The sequence below is a fragment of the Leuresthes tenuis genome, unplaced genomic scaffold (assembly GCF_036924035.1).
Source record: "Leuresthes tenuis unplaced genomic scaffold, fLeuTen1.0.hap1 SCAF_20, whole genome shotgun sequence".
Lineage (NCBI taxonomy): Eukaryota > Metazoa > Chordata > Actinopteri > Atheriniformes > Atherinopsidae > Leuresthes > Leuresthes tenuis.
Genome location: NW_027325374.1, coordinates 159,836 through 175,830, shown reverse-complemented (window position 1 = coordinate 175,830; position 15,995 = coordinate 159,836). Strand labels below are relative to the sequence as shown.

Sequence of the window (15,995 nt, the reverse complement as noted above, 5' to 3'; positions counted from 1 at the left end):
TCAACAGAGTTGTACCAATCAGTGAAGATGGCTGAGAAATGTCACTGATGGTCACATGACATCAGCACCATTAACCCCACATTCACCTTCTCCTGCACACACACCTATGAAGGAGGAATGTGCAGCTGCAGCCTGAGATGATCAAACATCTTCTATGAATGACTGATCAGAAGACCTGACAATCGAGTTCATGCAAGTGCAGAACTTTCAGGGTGATTAGAACCAAACGTGCGCACGCTTCATAAATCTGCAGAACAGAATGTGCACATTTCTGTCTTTAACCCTAACCGGCCTGCAGAGACGTTTGTTTTTAGCACAAATGAATGAGCCAGTCATCAAACCTGCAGATGGAACTTCAGTGAAACGCTGCAGGACGCCTCATCCTTCAGCTGCGTTTCTACAGCAGCTCAGAAGGGACAAACCAAACTCTGGCCTGTGGAGTTATTCATTCATTTGCAGTGTGAGATGCCGCTGCCTCAGACCACCTCTGATCACACGAGCCGTGACATTAAGGAATGAGGAAATATAGATTTTTTAAGAGCACTCAACATCTTCTAATTTCTTTTTGAAAGTAGTTTTCTATCAGTCTGGTTTATTTTAGATCTTCCTGTTTTAAATTGGACAACAGGTGGTGAGCTCTGTCTACTCTCAGCACAAAGGTTCTGGTTCTGATCTCAACTGGTTTTTCTCAGTGTGTAACTTTGTAAATTTGACATGTTGAAACATGTTGAAATGAGGCATGTCCTGATAAAAAATAATCCAGTCGCTTGTAGCATAATGTGATGAAATATAAGGGCTCACCAGAAGTTCTCACTATCTACATAAAGCTGATTTAACCTCAGATGTATGGGCACCACCTTCAAAGAGGGAAAAAGAGCTACTTCGTGAATTTCACATTTGGTTTGACCGACATACATAAAGAATAAAGAAAACATACAACACAACCTGTTAATTATATATATATATATATATATATATGAACTATTTATGAAAACAATATGACCAAAGACATGAACCTTAAGACAAACAGGAGAAAGGCTTTGAATATGGGTAATTATATAGGAAAACCTTAGGTTACGTTCACACTGCAGTTGGTGACGGATACGTATCCGATTGTTTTGAATGCGAACGCAATCTGAACAGCCAAATAATGTCTGAACAGCCAAATAATGTCTGAACAGCCAAATAATGTCTGAACAGCCAAATAATGTCTGAACAGCCAAATTATGTCTGAACAGCCAAATAATGTCTGAACAGCCAAATTATGTCTGAACAGCCAAATAATGTCTGAACAGCCAAATAATGTCAAAGTCGCATTTAATGCGCTGCACTGTTTTGTAAAAGCACGACAAATAAAGTTAATTGAAAAAAATAAATGATCTCCAGGAGGTGCTGCGAGGCTTCAGAGGTGGGGTTTCCCCCAGTGTGCGGGGCGATTGACGGGAGCAGTGCAGCGCGGGTCAGAATGACGTCAGATTTAATGCGACCGGCTGTTCAGACTGCGGTCGCATTAAAAAAAAATCAGATACGCATCCGATTCAGTGCCACGTTTAAAAGTGGCCTGATTCTGAGTCGAAACTGTCAGATTCAACTCGACTTGTGCTGTTCACACTGTCAGAAGCAAATCAGATTAAGGTCACCTGCAACTCCAGTGTGATGTAGCCTGATGCCCCCCCGCAGCACAGCTTATTCACTCCGTGCTCTGTGGCAGTCGGCTAACTTCACAGAGTTTGCTGCTCATAGTTTTGTGCAACATGGCAGGATATTTATCAACTTTGAGTACGATGGACGTTCTTACCGGAGTGAATGAGCTGTGCTGCAGTGGCGGGCGTCGATGACGTCATCCCAGTAGACGAGTGTGTGGAAAGCCCTCTATAAGCCCCCCCATAGCCTCCAATAACAACAACACGGCAGCTATGAGCTAACAGCAGCTATGAGCTAACAGAGCTATGAGCTAACAGCAGCTATGAGCTAACAGCAGCTATGAGCTAACAGAGCTATGAGCTAACAGAGCTATGACCTAACAGCAGCTATGAGCTAACAGAGCTATGAGCTAACAGAGCTATGAGCTAACAGCAGCTATGAGCTAACAGCAGCTATGAGCTAACAGAGCTATGAGCTAATAGAGCTATGACCTAACAGCAGCTATGAGCTAACAGAGCTATGACCTAACAGCAGCTATGAGCTAACAGAGCTATGACCTAACAGCAGCTATGAGCTAACAGAGCTATGAGCTAACAGCAGCTATGAGCTAACAGCAGCTATGAGCTAACAGAGCTATGACCTAACAGCAGCTATGAGCTAACAGAGCTATGAGCTAACAGAGCTATGAGCTAACAGCAGCTATGAGCTAACAGAGCTATGAGCTAACAGCAGCTATGAGCTAACAGAGCTATGAGCTAACAGAGCTATGACCTAACAGCAGCTATGAGCTAACAGAGCTATGAGCTAACAGCAGCTATGAGCTAACAGAGCTATGAACTAACAGCAGCTATGAGCTAACAGCAGCTATGAGCTAACAGAGCTATGACCTAACAGCAGCTATGAGCTAACAGAGCTATGAACTAACAGCAGCTATGAGCTAACAGCAGCTATGAGCTAACAGCAGCTATGAGCTAACAGAGCTATGACCTAACAGCAGCTATGAGCTAACAGAGCTATGAGCTAACAGAGCTATGAGCTAACAGCAGCTATGAGCTAACAGCAGCTATGAGCTAACAGAGCTATGAGCTAACAGCAGCTATGAGCTAACAGAGCTATGAGCTAACAGAGCTATGAGCTAACAGCAGCTATGAGCTAACAGAGCTATGAGCTAACAGAGCTATAGCACACGTTCATTCATTCATTCTTCTTAAAGTATTGGTGAAATAAAGACAGATAATGCCTTATTTAGAGGCTGCATCCTCTAAGCCCCGTTCTCTCCGTTATATGGATCTCCAGTTATCTAAATATCTTCTGAAGGACGCCGACTTTCACCAAACTGTTCTCAGTGAGCAGATGAACGTATTTCATGCCAGAAATAAGGTCCAGGTTTAAAAATACCGGAGTTCCCCTTTAAAGGCAATAATCAGGAGAACAGGGTGTCTATAATGGTCTCTATACAGTTTGTCATTGATCATGTGACTTCTTAGAGAAGATTATGAACATCAGACCTTCAGCAGCCAAATATTAAACTTATTCAGAACAGCAACCAGAGCAGGTGACCCAAACTGAGTGTGCTGGTCGAGTTTTTAGGTTTCACAAATCCAACATCAGGGAAAACTCTTAATTAAAATCCTGATTATGCTTTAATCCATTTTGGATTTCATCTCCATGTTGCCCCTGAAGCATAAAAAGCTCGACTGTGTGGATTTCTCTTTGTTCGTCTCCTCAGTTGAGTGGAGTCGGATCAGTCGGCTGGATGGAAATCTGAGAGCTGAGCCACAAACAGGAATGTTAATCAGTGTGTCAGCTTCCATCTCATCAGCCTGCAGCTGATACAGGCTTCATTCTTATTCTTCTGCACTCAGTTCGCTGCTCTTTGTTTATGTGGCGTCTTCCACTTCACCTGAGCATGAATAAAAAACAACTTTGAAGATAAAAGAAAAGAATAAGAATAAGTCAACTTTATTATACTTTTATTCTGAGGAAACACACAAAAGGAAAAGTCAGCAGACATGCTTACATCACTTCCTGCTTCAGCAACAGGCTACATTATGACATCATCATTACCAGCCCTCTTTTCTTCACAGTCTTGTTACCAATGCTAGCCGTCAGTTAGTTTGCTAGCTAGCAATTAAAAAAACAATAATCTGAGATATTAGTGCAGCTAGCTGTGGGCCTCATGCTGAATTCAGTTTGTCAGACATTTTAAAAAAAATAATTAGCGAACCCCCAACCTGAAACTGAATGATCAACATTTTCATTCTGATAACTGTGACCTGAACGCAGCACGAGGCCCTCAGCTCGAGGCCCTCAGCACGAGGCCCTCAGCACGAGGCCCTCAGCACGAGGCCCTCAGCACGAGGCCCTCAGCACGAGGCCCTCAGCAGAGTCAACAACATCGTGTTTGTTTCAGTCATTCAGAGGCTGCAGGTCAACCTGAACGTGGACATTCACTTTAAACATGTTTCCATTCCCTTCAAGCTTCCTGTCACACACACACACACACACACACACACACACACACACACACACACACACACACACACACACACACACACACACACACACACACACACACACACACACACACACACACACACACACACACACACACACACACACACACACACACACACACACACACACACAGTCATTTTAACAACAGTTTCGCTACAGGAAGCTAACAGTAAGTACGGCAAGTTTAGCTCATCTCTGCCTTCTTTCCTGAGACATTAAGGAGGCTACAGATACAGATACTGTGCAACGGCGCCTCTCCACCTGTTCAGCATCAACTGCAACTGTTTGCCGTCTTGACGCCACAGCGCAGTCACACACCTGAATCCCTGAGGTTGGACTCACTCGTACACCTGTCAGGCATCCCCTCAGTAACTTTGAATCTTTAATGGTTTGCAATGCCAAACTGAATACTGGGTTCACTGTTTTACTTTCCCAGATTAGCTCGGGGTGGAAAATTAAGAACAATGAAACTTTTTTAAGCAGCAGCAGCAGAGATTCCATCCAATCAATTCGTACAACTAATCATGTCTGACTCCAAGCATCAGTTCCACCCACTGTCGAGCGTTAAAGCATCACATTCATGTGAATCCTACCTTACTGGTCCAAAGTAGTGTGGTTCTGATCTACAGCAGCATACCACAGACCTGCTGGTTCCACACAGTTCTGCAGCCAAAAAAAGTCCAACTGAGTCAGAAAAAACAAACAACTGAACCCTTATGTGGCAGCGTGAAAAACATTAAAATCGACTTAATTTAACCCGTTAAAAACATGGGAGTCAAAATTCTGATGCAAGACTGACGACAGAATCAGAACCACTGGATTGCAGTGCTGCTTCTATACCAGCAGACAGCAGGGAGCAGACTGAGTCACAGTGAGATTTATTGACAGAACTCAGCAGGTAACCGAATCAGTGCACCGATACTTCGTTTTACCACCAAAAACTGCCACGAAATAAGAAATGATGCTGCACGCTCGAGTTGGGCAACAGATACGTACTGTCAGACACAGCTGTTACAACATACCCCGAGTCCAGTCTGCACAACCATCTAAAGATCCCTTAAAATCCAAAAGCTGAAAAAGGTTGACAAATGACCTGAAAACTTTTAAAATGTGCACCAGACAAGCACCAGTTTCATTTACTGACCAACAAACCATCACCACGACCAGGAAACTAGTCTCCATTTACAGTAACAAAGATGAAAGGCTTCGTGTAACCACACATCGGACCTAATGACCAACCTCTGGAACTCCGACCCACACCTCCATGACTCCCCATGAGCCCACAGGTTCAGGTTTAAACATTAAAGTTCTGACATAACTTTTTTCCAATGCTGGTTGTGAGACTGGTTCCAGATATGGTGAACCGGACCCTTTGGTCTCCCAGTGCAAATTTCAAAGTGTCGCTCTTTAGTGCTTTGAACAAGCCTCCTGAGAAGTTATGTCAGCAGGCTTTTCCAAAGCACCAAAGAATCCCTGCACATATGTTCTAGGAGTCCTTCCTGGGAGTTCGGCTGTCAGACAGGCTGTGCTTTGACATAACTGGGTTTGAAACCAGACCAGGAACGAGCTCTGAGACAGTTGCATTTCAGGATTAAGTTGTGCATATTCCAAAAGATTTGTAGGATCAGCTTGGGTTCTAGGTCAGTTCAGAGCCTGGAGGATTTGGAAAGAAACTGACCGGGATGCTTTGCTCTAACTGTCCACCCAGAGGTCAGCATCTGTCCTAAACAGAGTGAAAGCAGTGCTGTGTAAACAAAGGGTTCTGGATCATTTCTAGAGTAAGGTTTGGTGCTCATGTGAAGCTTGTGTGACTCTTACATCTGGAGGATAAAATCACAGACTGAGTGCAACCTTAAAACCAGTGTCACCAGTAGGGGGCGCTGGTCTCTACCCGACCCCAGCTCTGCCACTCAGGGAAGATCCCTGCCGATGTTCTGGGACTTCCAAACGGATCAAACTCCATTTCATCCCTCTTCTCTCGTCTGTGGTCCCTCTGGATCTCGAGCCCTGCTGTTTTCTCTGGAATCTGGCTGGAACAGCCATTCGGTTCCACCGTTGCCAGCTGATAGTTGTTCCCAAAGTTGTTATCCCAGAAGGTCTGGTCCCGAGTCTGGTACTGGATGCAGAACTCCACTCTGCTGGAAAAATTCAGGTCCTCCAGTAGTGAAACCGAGAAGGAAAAGGTATCAGTGTCAGGGCAGCCATAGACATTGTTCAGGTATCTGCACGGAACATCCTGGAAGGAGCTCCACGAGTCAAAGGTGATCCGGACTGACACCGCCTTCTCAAAGCAGATGTTTCGCACCTGGATGGTACCAGAGAGCAGGCGCTCCTGAACAGAACAAGTCTCCAAACAAACCTGCTGGGCTTTGAGACGGTTTCTCAGGTCCAGATAGTCCGCAGCCGGTGGGATGAAGTTCAGAACCAAGCTGGAACTGGAATCTGATGAGTCTGGAAACAGAACACAAGGGGCGGTTTGGTAACAAAAATATGGCTCATGGGTTAGAGAGGTTCCACCTCTGCCCACTCAGGACTGGATGGATCTAAGTTCTTTGGTCCAGATTCTTTTTATCTAAGACAAAATATTATTGATGGTGGTCGGCAGCAGCCAATCAGAGCAGCTGTTATGAAAGTAAAGATGTAACCGTTTAATATCCACTCTAATCCAGAACCAGAGGAAGTGGATCAACTGTGATCTTAGAATACTGAATGTTTGGATTAAAGACTCGGTAACTAATCACCACAATGGTTTCCATTCATCTCTCACACTGATTAATCAATAAATTGCTTTAATAACTTTGACCATGGTTATCATTGATTGGCTTGATCACCTCTGACGTCTGTCAGGTGCAGTCCGGCACCGACGCACTCTATCTCGGTCAGGTGGAACTGCAGCTCGGTTAGCGGGTCGTCCTCAGCCTGATTGAAGACGTGAATGGTAGTGAGTGCCAAACCCCGACAGTCGGCAAACACCACCCTCTTCCTCATGCTGCCGCTGTGCGTCTCCTGGGTACTGCTGCCTACGCCAGCCGCTGTAGAGGCTGTTGTTGTGGCGAAGGCGTGGCAGCATCCAGAGGACAGACAAGGTCGTGGCAATCGGCAGTGTGGAAACAGAGTGGCTGTCGATGAACAGTGGTTGTCATGATTACTAAGGAAGGAGCGCAGAGGAGGAGAGCTGGCGAGGCAGATCCTAACGGCCATGTCGACGGGCATGATGGGACAAGGAGCCCTGGAGTTCAGGACGACCCTGAGGAGACAATTCAATTTCATTTATAAAGTGTCAAATCACAACAAATGTCAATGGCAATCCAATTCAAGCTAATTCGAAGCCAGTTCATTGTAATACAATTATAATCCAATATACTCAAAGTCTTTTAATATCAAATTATTCAGATTCATACTGAGTCAATTAAAGAAAATGTCCTAGCTAAGGAAACCAACAGATTGCAGCCTGAGAGCAAAGTGCTCTGTTGGGGAAATATCCAGCTGTGAGATCTTTAAGATGTGATGGAGCTCGGTCATTAAGAGCTTTATATGTGAGGAGAAGAATCTTAAATTCTATTCTGAATCTAACAGGGAGCCAATGAAGAGAAGCTAAAACTGGAGAAACATGATCTCTGCTGTTAGATCTCATCAGAACTCTGGCTGCAGGGTTTTGGATCAGCTGGAGGCTTTTCAGAGAATCTGTGGGACAGAACAATAATAAGGAATTACATTAGTTCAGTCCTGAAGGAACAGATGCATGGAGCAGTTTCTCTGCATCACCCTGAGACAGGATGGTCCTGATTTTAATGATATTATGAAGGTGAAAGAAGGCAGAAACCTGTTTTATATGTGAGTCAGAAATAACTCCAAGGTTCCTCACTGTAGAACCAGAAGCCAAGGAAACACCATCTAGAGTAATTATATAACTAGACAATTTCTCCCTGAAGCGCTCAGGTCCAAAGAGAACAACTTCAGTTGAATTTAGAAGCAGACAGTTCTGAGTCATCCAGGTCTTTATGTCTTTAAGACAGGCTTGTAGTCTGACCAACCTGTAGGTTTCATCTGGTTTCATAGATAAGTACAGCTGAGTATCATCAGCATAGCAATGTAACTTTAGGCCATGCTGTCTGATAATGTTTCCTCATGGAAGCATGTATAAAGTAAAAAGAATCGGTCCAAGCACAGAACCCTGAGGAACTCCATGACTTACTCTGGTGTGTGAGGAAGATTCTTCATTTACAAGAACAAACTGGAATCTATCAGATAAATATGACTTAAACCAGCCTAATGCAGTTCCTTTAATCCCAATAACATGTTCAAGTCTCTGTAACAGAATGCTGTGATCGATCGTATCAAATGCAGCTCTGAGATCCAACAGGACAAGAAACAAGTCCGCTATCAGAGGCTAAGAGGAGATCATTGGTAACTTTCACCAGTGCTGTTTCTGTGCTATGATGCACTCTGAATCCTGACTGAAACTCTTCAAACAGATTATTTCTGTGTAAATGATCACAAAGTTGAGCTGAAACTATTTTGTCTAGAACTTTAGACAAAAAAAGGGAGATTGGATATAGGTCGATAATTAGCCAACACTTCAGAATCAAGAGTAGGTTTTTTAAGTAAATTAAATTTAGTTGATTTATATAACGCCAAATTACAACAAATGTTATCTCAAGGCACTTAAATAATATAGTGAATTGGATTGGAATCCAATGAAATCCAATGAATTAATTTAAAAATAATCCAATTAATTCATATGGAGCCAATTCAAAAAACAATATCCTAGCTAAGGAAACCAACAGATTGCACCGAAACTGGTCTTCAGTCCAATCTCCCGTCCTGAGCCTGAGGGACTGTGGAAAGGAACGACTCCCTTTAACAGGAAGAAACCTCTGGCAGAACCAGAACCAGGAAGAAACCTCTGGCAGAACCAGAACCAGGAAGAAACCTCTGGCAGAACCAGAACCAGGAAGGGTGGCCATCCGCCTGGACCAGCTGGGGTTTGAGAAGACAGAAAAGAGGGAAAAGAGGGGGGAAAAACACCATAACACCATTCAAAGGATACCTGTTGGAACAGATATGGAATGGTACAGGTTTTGAACAGGTTTTAAGTAAAGGTTTAATTACAGCAAGTTTAAAAGTCTGAGGCACATATCCTGTCAACAAAGACAGATTGATCAAATATAATATGGAAGTATTGATTAAGGGGAAAACCTCCTTGAACAGTCTGGTTGGGATTGGGTCTAAAGTACAAGTTGAAGGTTTAGAAGAGACTATTGCTGTTGTTAGCTCAGAGAGATCAACTGGACAGAAGCTGTCTAAATACAATTCAGGTTCTAAAGATGCTTCTAAAGCTGCTCTACTGGATGATACATCAGTGATAATAATGGGAAGGATTCCATTAATCTTCTCTCTGATAGAAACAGTTTTATTGATGAAGAATCTCATGAAATCATCACTGCTGAGAGTTAAAGGAATACATGGCTCAACAGAGCTCGGACTCTTTGTCAGCCTGGCAACAGCGCTGAAAAGAAACCTGGGATTATTCTTATTCTCTTCTATCAATGATGAATAATAAGCAGTTCTAGCTTTATGAAGTGCTTTCTTATACGTTAATAAACTATCTTTCCAGACTAATTGAGACTCTTCTAAATTAGAGGAACGCCAAAAGATGGAACCAACTGAGACCTAGTTCTGTACTATGCACCAGGATCAGGTCTGTGGTTCTGATTCAACATTGTGGTCCAGTTCTAGTATTCATCACCACGGTAACTGAAAGCTTCTAAAACCAAGCCAGCAGGTTTAAGTTTGTAAAACTGACCAAAATTTTCTATTTCACATCTCAAACTATAGTAGCTGAGGCTGCAGCTATGAAAGGTTCTGACAGAGGAACACGTTACAGGTCAAAGGTGAGTCACTGATTCCAGTTATTGATTGGTGACTAATAGAAAATGTAAAAAATTATTTGTTTATTGCCTGGTCAACTGATCTGAAAACTGATTTCAGGTCAGTAAACTGGTCTGAGTCATTAAGCTGGTCAGTAAACTGCTCTCAGGCCAGTTAACTAGTGTCTAAACTGGTCTGAGGTCAGTAAGCTGTTTTGAGGTCGGTTAGCTGGTCAGTAAACTGCTCTCAGGCCAGTTAACTAGTGTCTAAACTGGTCTGAGGTCAGTAAGCTCTTTTGAGGTCGGTTAGCTTGTGAGTAAACTGGTCTCAGGTCAGTAAAGTTGTCTAGAAACTGGTCTAGGTTCAGTAAAGTGGTCTGAACACTAGTCCTGAGTCAGTGAAGTGGCCTGGAAACTGGTCTAAGCTAAGTAAAGTGGTCTGGAGACTGGTCTCGGGTCAGTAAAGTGGTCTAGAAAGTGGTCTTGGGTCAGTAATCTGGTTTATAAACTGGTCTCAGTTCAGTAAACTGGTCTATAACCTGGTTCCAGGTTGAACTGGTCTATAAACTGGTCTGGGGTCAGTAAACTGGTTTATAAATTGGTCTGAGGTTGGTAAACTGGTCTGTAAACTTGTCTATAAACTACTTTCAGGTTAGTCAACTGGTTTGTAAACTGGATTCAGGTCAGTAAACTGGCTTTAAATTGATCTATCAGGAGATGATATAGTACAGCGAGGCTCGCCTTGGGCCGTCAGCTGCTGTTGCGCACTTTAATTTGCGCGTGCCTCTCACCTCGCACAGTTCAAAGAGAAATTCCAAGCGGGAGAATCCGGTACAATCCACGTCACACCAACACAAACCAGATGCTCGCGTGAGCTTCTCCTGGTCGCCTCGTCAGTTTTTTCTTCTTCTCGTTTCTGTTTCAGCCATTTTACTCGGGAGACCTTCCGCTGCCTGCCGCGCGCACAGACACGCCCCCCGACAGCCGCTCAGAGATGGAGAGTCTGCAAGAAGCAGCCAATCGGCGCTCTGAGCCGCTCGTTGCTTTTTGTTTCATCCAATCAGAGAGAAGCCCAAAACAAAAGCTTAAGCTCTCCAACTGAGACATTACCTGGGCGGAGCATGTACTCCAGCTGTAAAGCAACTAGTCACAAAGCCCTGAGAATGGACTGGCAGGTAAAACCTGTTGTTTTATCAAGATAAAGGTGTACAGGAGAACGAAGACCCGGTGAGCGCACGCTTTCTAACCCTAACACTGACAGTATATAGGAGGTTAAAATAAAACTCTTTTGAAACAACACAAACAAACCATCATAGCTGGAAACCTTCATCATCAACCTGCCGAACAGTATGAGCTCTGAACTTCGGTCCTGTTTTCATCTCAAATCCTCTGGTCCCGTCGAACACTAAGAAATATTACCTTCTATCATCTTTTCTTTGACCTAGCTCAGATCCTTTAATGTATGCAGGAGATTTTCTGTTTGTGTTCTTCACAGCATCAATCAAACTGATCAGGAGGGCTGTTCTATTATTGGACTCAATCTGGAGACATGTGGGGCTGTGATGGAGAGGAGGACTCTGAACAAACTGTTCCTGCACAGATAATCCTGACCAGCCTCTTCATCACATACAGGACAGACAGCAGAGCTCCATCTCCTGGAGAATCATTCAGCTTCAGGAAATCCTTCCTGCCATCACCTTCATCTGTGTTATAAATACCTGCAATGTGCTCAAATTCACTGTTATCATATAATATTTATATATACACTGTCCATTTGCACATTACTGGACATATTTTTGTTCATAATTTTATTGTAAACAATTGTTTACAATGCATTATGTTTATATATATATATATACCTGTACCCAATAAAGCTGATTCTGATTATATTCTTATCTAACATCATAAGATTAGCCTTTTGTTTATTTTTGTCTTATATATAGAAAAGAACATTGTGATTTGTTTTGTGCACATCATTTTAGAAAAATCATACCTCTATAACAATCTCAACCAAAACCCTTTGCTTCTTAAATAATCCCTCTGTCATATGTCTACATTTTCCTCTCATTAAACATGATGGAATTTAGTGTTTTTAAAGCTGATTAAAGTGTGACATCAGCTCTTAATCTCCTCTTAGCCTCTGATAGCGGACTTGTTTCTTGTCCTGTTGGATCTCAGAGCTGCATTTGATACGATCGATCACAGCATTCTGTTACAGAGACTTGAACATGTTATTGGGATTAAAGGAGCTGCATTAGGCTGGTTTAAGTCATATTTATCTGATAGATTCCAGTTTGTTCTTGTAAATGAAGAATCTTCCTCACACGTTGGAGTAAGTCATGGAGTTCCTCAGGGTTCTGTGCTTGGACCGATTCTTTTTACTTTATACATGCTTCCATTAGGTAACATTATCAGACAGCATGGCCTAAAGTTCCTATGCTGATGATACTCAGCTGTACTTATCTATGAAACCAGATGAAACCTACAGGTTGGTCAGACTACAAGCCTGTCTTAAAGACATAAAGACCTGGATGACTCAGAACTGTCTGCTTTTAAATTCAGACAAAACTGAAGTTGTTCTCTTTGGACCTGAGCGCTTCAGGGAGAAATTGTCTAATTATATAGTTCCTCTAGATGGTATTTCCTTGGCTTCTAGTTCTACAGTGAGGAACCTTGGAGTTATTTTTGACCAGAATTTATCATTTGACGCACATATAAAACAGGTTTCTGCCTTCTTTCACCTTCGTAATATCATTAAAATCAGGACCATCCTGTCTCAGGGTGATGCAGAGAAACTGCTCCATGCATCTGTTCCTTCAGGACTGAACTACTGTAATTCTTTATTATTGTTCTGTCCCACAGATTCTCTGAAAAGCCTCCAGCTGATCCAAAACCCTGCAGCCAGAGTTCTGATGAGATCTAACAGCAGAGATCATGTTTCTCCAGTTTTAGCTTCTCTTCATTGGCTCCCTGTTAAATTCAGAATAGAATCTAAGATTCTTCTCCTCACATATAAAGCTCTTAATGACCGAGCTCCATCATATCTTAAAGATCTCAATGTAAGATATTTTCCTAACAGAGCACTTCGCTCCCAAACTGCAGGTTTACTTGTTGTTCCCAGAGTTTCTAAAAGCAGAATGGGAGGCAGAGCCTTCAGTTATCAGGCCCCTAAAAGCAGAATGGGAGGCAGAGCCTTCAGTTATCAGGCCCCTCTCTTGTGGAATAAGCTGCCAGTAAATGTCCGGGAAGCAGACACCCTTTCCACTTTTAAGATTAGGCTTAAAATTTTCCTTTTTGATAAAGCTTATAGTTAGGGATGGCTCAGGTAATCCTGAAACATCCCATAGTTAACCTGCTATAGGCTTAGACTGCTGGGGGACCTCATCTGTCACACCTTTCCTCACTTTGCTCTCTTTTTCCCCCTGTTTAATTTCTCAATTGATATTATGTCCCTGTGACATTATTGTGGTTATAAACTTGTGTTTCCCTGTTCCAACAGATATCCTTTGAATGGTGTTATGGTGTTTTTCCCCCCTCTTTTCCCTCTTTTCTGTCTTCTCAAACCCCAGCTGGTCGAGGCGGATGGCCACCCTTCCTGGTTCTGGTTCTGCCAGAGGTTTCTTCCTGGTTCTGGTCCTGCCAGAGGTTTCTTCCTGAGTCTGGTTCTGCCAGAGGTTTCTTCCTGGTTCTGGTTCTGCCAGAGGTTTCTTCCTGGTTCTGGTTCTGCCAGAGGTTTCTTCCTGGTTCTGGTTCTGCCAGAGGTTTCTTCCTGTTAAAGGGAGTCGTTCCTTTCCACAGTCCCCCACGGGAGATTGGACTGAAGACAAGTTTCGGTCCAATCTGTTGGTTTCCTTAGCTGGGATATTGTTTTTGAATTGGCTCTATATGAATTAATTGGATTATGATTACAATGAATTGAATTCCAATTGGCTTGAATTGGACTATATTATTTAAGTGCCTTGAGATGACAATTGTTGTAATTTGGCGCTATATAAATAAAACTGAATTGAATTCAGATCAGCTTCACTCTCTTCGCTCTTTGGAGAAAATGGTGGCTGAATAACAACAGATGAGTCCTGTCAGACTGTGCTGAGGGCTAATCCATTTCTGTGCTATTCATCCATGTTGCTGTGTTTTTTTTACTATTGGGATGTTGTTTACATCCTGTGACATTATAGCATCCTTCTTTGGGTCAGGTTTACAGTCCTTCATGGCTTTTGGGATCACTACTGCAACATATCCTGAACTTCCTGGACCTAACTGCAATACTTCCTCAGATTCGCAGCTTAATAACTCAGTCCATCAGCCCATAGTAAAATAATGAGTTTATTTTATGTTTGCAGTAATAAGACATACAGACAGGCTGCTGTGGTTGCTCCAAGAGGAACTGTGCTTTAACACTTTGGTTACATTATCTGCATAGAAACATTGTCATTGTCAATAAAAAACACAAGTGCTGACCGAAACTGTGCAAAAAAGGTAATACTGTCAAAAACAAACAACAAAAAATGACTCTGTGGCTTCACAAACTCACAGTCTGAAACTCTGTACCATGGAAATACTGAAATACACTGCAGTTCACCTCGCTCTGCTCCAGAACCAGCTGCCGGACCAAGAAGCCGGCACAGGCACCAGCAGGGGGCGCCCTGTCCCTGAAGCCCCTATAGAGTTCGGGTTCAAACCCTAGAAGAGGAAATCTGACAGCGCCAGCAGAGCGGCGAAGTCAGCAGTTTGTTCACTTCAACTACGCGTTTCTTTTCAACTAAGTATGATTTCAACAGTGCAAACAACCCAAGAACAGAACAGGACCCACCAGGTATCAACAGGAACCACAAGCCCTACTGTAGTCCACCAGGACCAAACAGGGCCTTACAAGACCCAATATAGTCCACACTATAGTCCACTAGGGCCTACCAGGGGCCCACTGTAGTCTGACGGGGTCCACCAGAGACCTCAACAGGACCTACTGTAGTCCAGCAGGGCCCAATAGGCCCCAACAGAACCCACTGTAGTCTAACAGGGCCCAATAGGGCCTAACAAGACCCCAAAAGGACCTACTGTAGTCCACCAGGACCCATTGTAGTCCACCAAGGGTTAACAGAACCTAACAAGATCAACTGTCGTCTAACAAGGCCCAACAAGACCCAAAAGAATCTACTATAGTCCACCAGGACTCAACAGAACCTACTGTAGTCCACCAGGAACTAACAGAAGCCATTGTAGTCCACCAGGGCCCAAGAGGACCCAACAGGGCCCACAGAACCCACTGTAGCCCACCAGGACCCATCAGGACCCACCTTAAATGGACCCTGATGCCCAGAACTTGGTCATCTTCACATGTGAGACTTCAGAGTGTCTGTTGTGATGGGAGCTGTTAGAATCAAGCAGAACTCCTGCTGACTGGGTGAAGGAGGAATCAGCAGTAAGGGTCCTACAGGTTCCTGCAGCTCCTCACAGAACTTCTCCTTCTTCAAGACGTTGACCGAAGATCTAATCCTGGTACTAAGTTCTGCTGATTTGTTAATTCTTAATCACACATTTTTGGATATGAATTTTCTGCTGACAGCAGAGTGAATCAAAGATCTGCTGAATTCTAGTTTTTGTATTTTCTTCTGATTCAAACATTTCATAATGAGAAAACGGTCTGATGTTTCAGACATTTTAATTTTTTCTGTTATTGGGAAACCAGATTCCTCTTTGAACTGGGAGGATGAATTTGACTTTGGCGCTGATTTATTCATATTTAATGATGCTTCTGAATCACGTAAATGTATAAATATATTAATAATTAACTCAATGGCTGATGATGTTCATCTCTTAACAAAAACCTTGTTTCACCACCAAGCCTCGGTTTGTCCCGAGCAGGAAGTTTTAATCTGACCAACAAAGGGATTTTTGTCCATATTTGTCTTTGTATCTCATTAAAACTGAATAAACTTCATAATTGTTTTGTTCTTGCCAAAA

At 43.1% G+C, this 15,995-nt stretch overlaps 1 protein-coding gene across 2 annotated transcripts; it reads right to left on the bottom strand.

The window, feature by feature from the left end:
* Positions 1-3,602: 3,602 nt before the first annotated feature.
* Positions 3,603-7,748, bottom strand: LOC140278545 (protein phosphatase 1 regulatory subunit 3C-B-like). 2 transcript variants are annotated; one of them, XR_011909202.1, is made up of 3 exons: positions 6,993-7,748; positions 5,526-6,612; positions 3,603-5,470 (listed from the first exon to the last, which is right to left on the bottom strand). XR_011909202.1 is itself a non-coding variant. In XM_072373578.1 (2 exons), exons 1-2 carry the CDS (start codon positions 7,429-7,431, stop codon positions 6,026-6,028), a joined length of 1,026 nt encoding a protein of 341 aa, XP_072229679.1. In that variant the 5' UTR covers positions 7,432-7,748; the 3' UTR covers positions 3,603-6,025. The 2 variants fall into 2 exon arrangements, 1 of the variants encoding a protein (XP_072229679.1); XM_072373578.1 differs by having other exon boundaries at positions 3,603-6,612.
* Positions 7,749-15,995: the final 8,247 nt, after the last annotated feature.

What these genes read in the sequence shown, in the direction of transcription:
- LOC140278545 (XM_072373578.1), bottom strand. Translation starts at nt 7,431, where the DNA reads ATGAAATTGAATTGTCTCCTCAGGGTCGTCCTGAACTCCAGGGCTCCT. An exon ending in GCACCTGACAGACGTCAGAG is followed by an intron (nt 6,613 to 6,992) that starts GTGATCAAGCCA and finishes TTCTGTTTCCAG; the next exon opens with ACTCATCAGATTCCAGTTCC.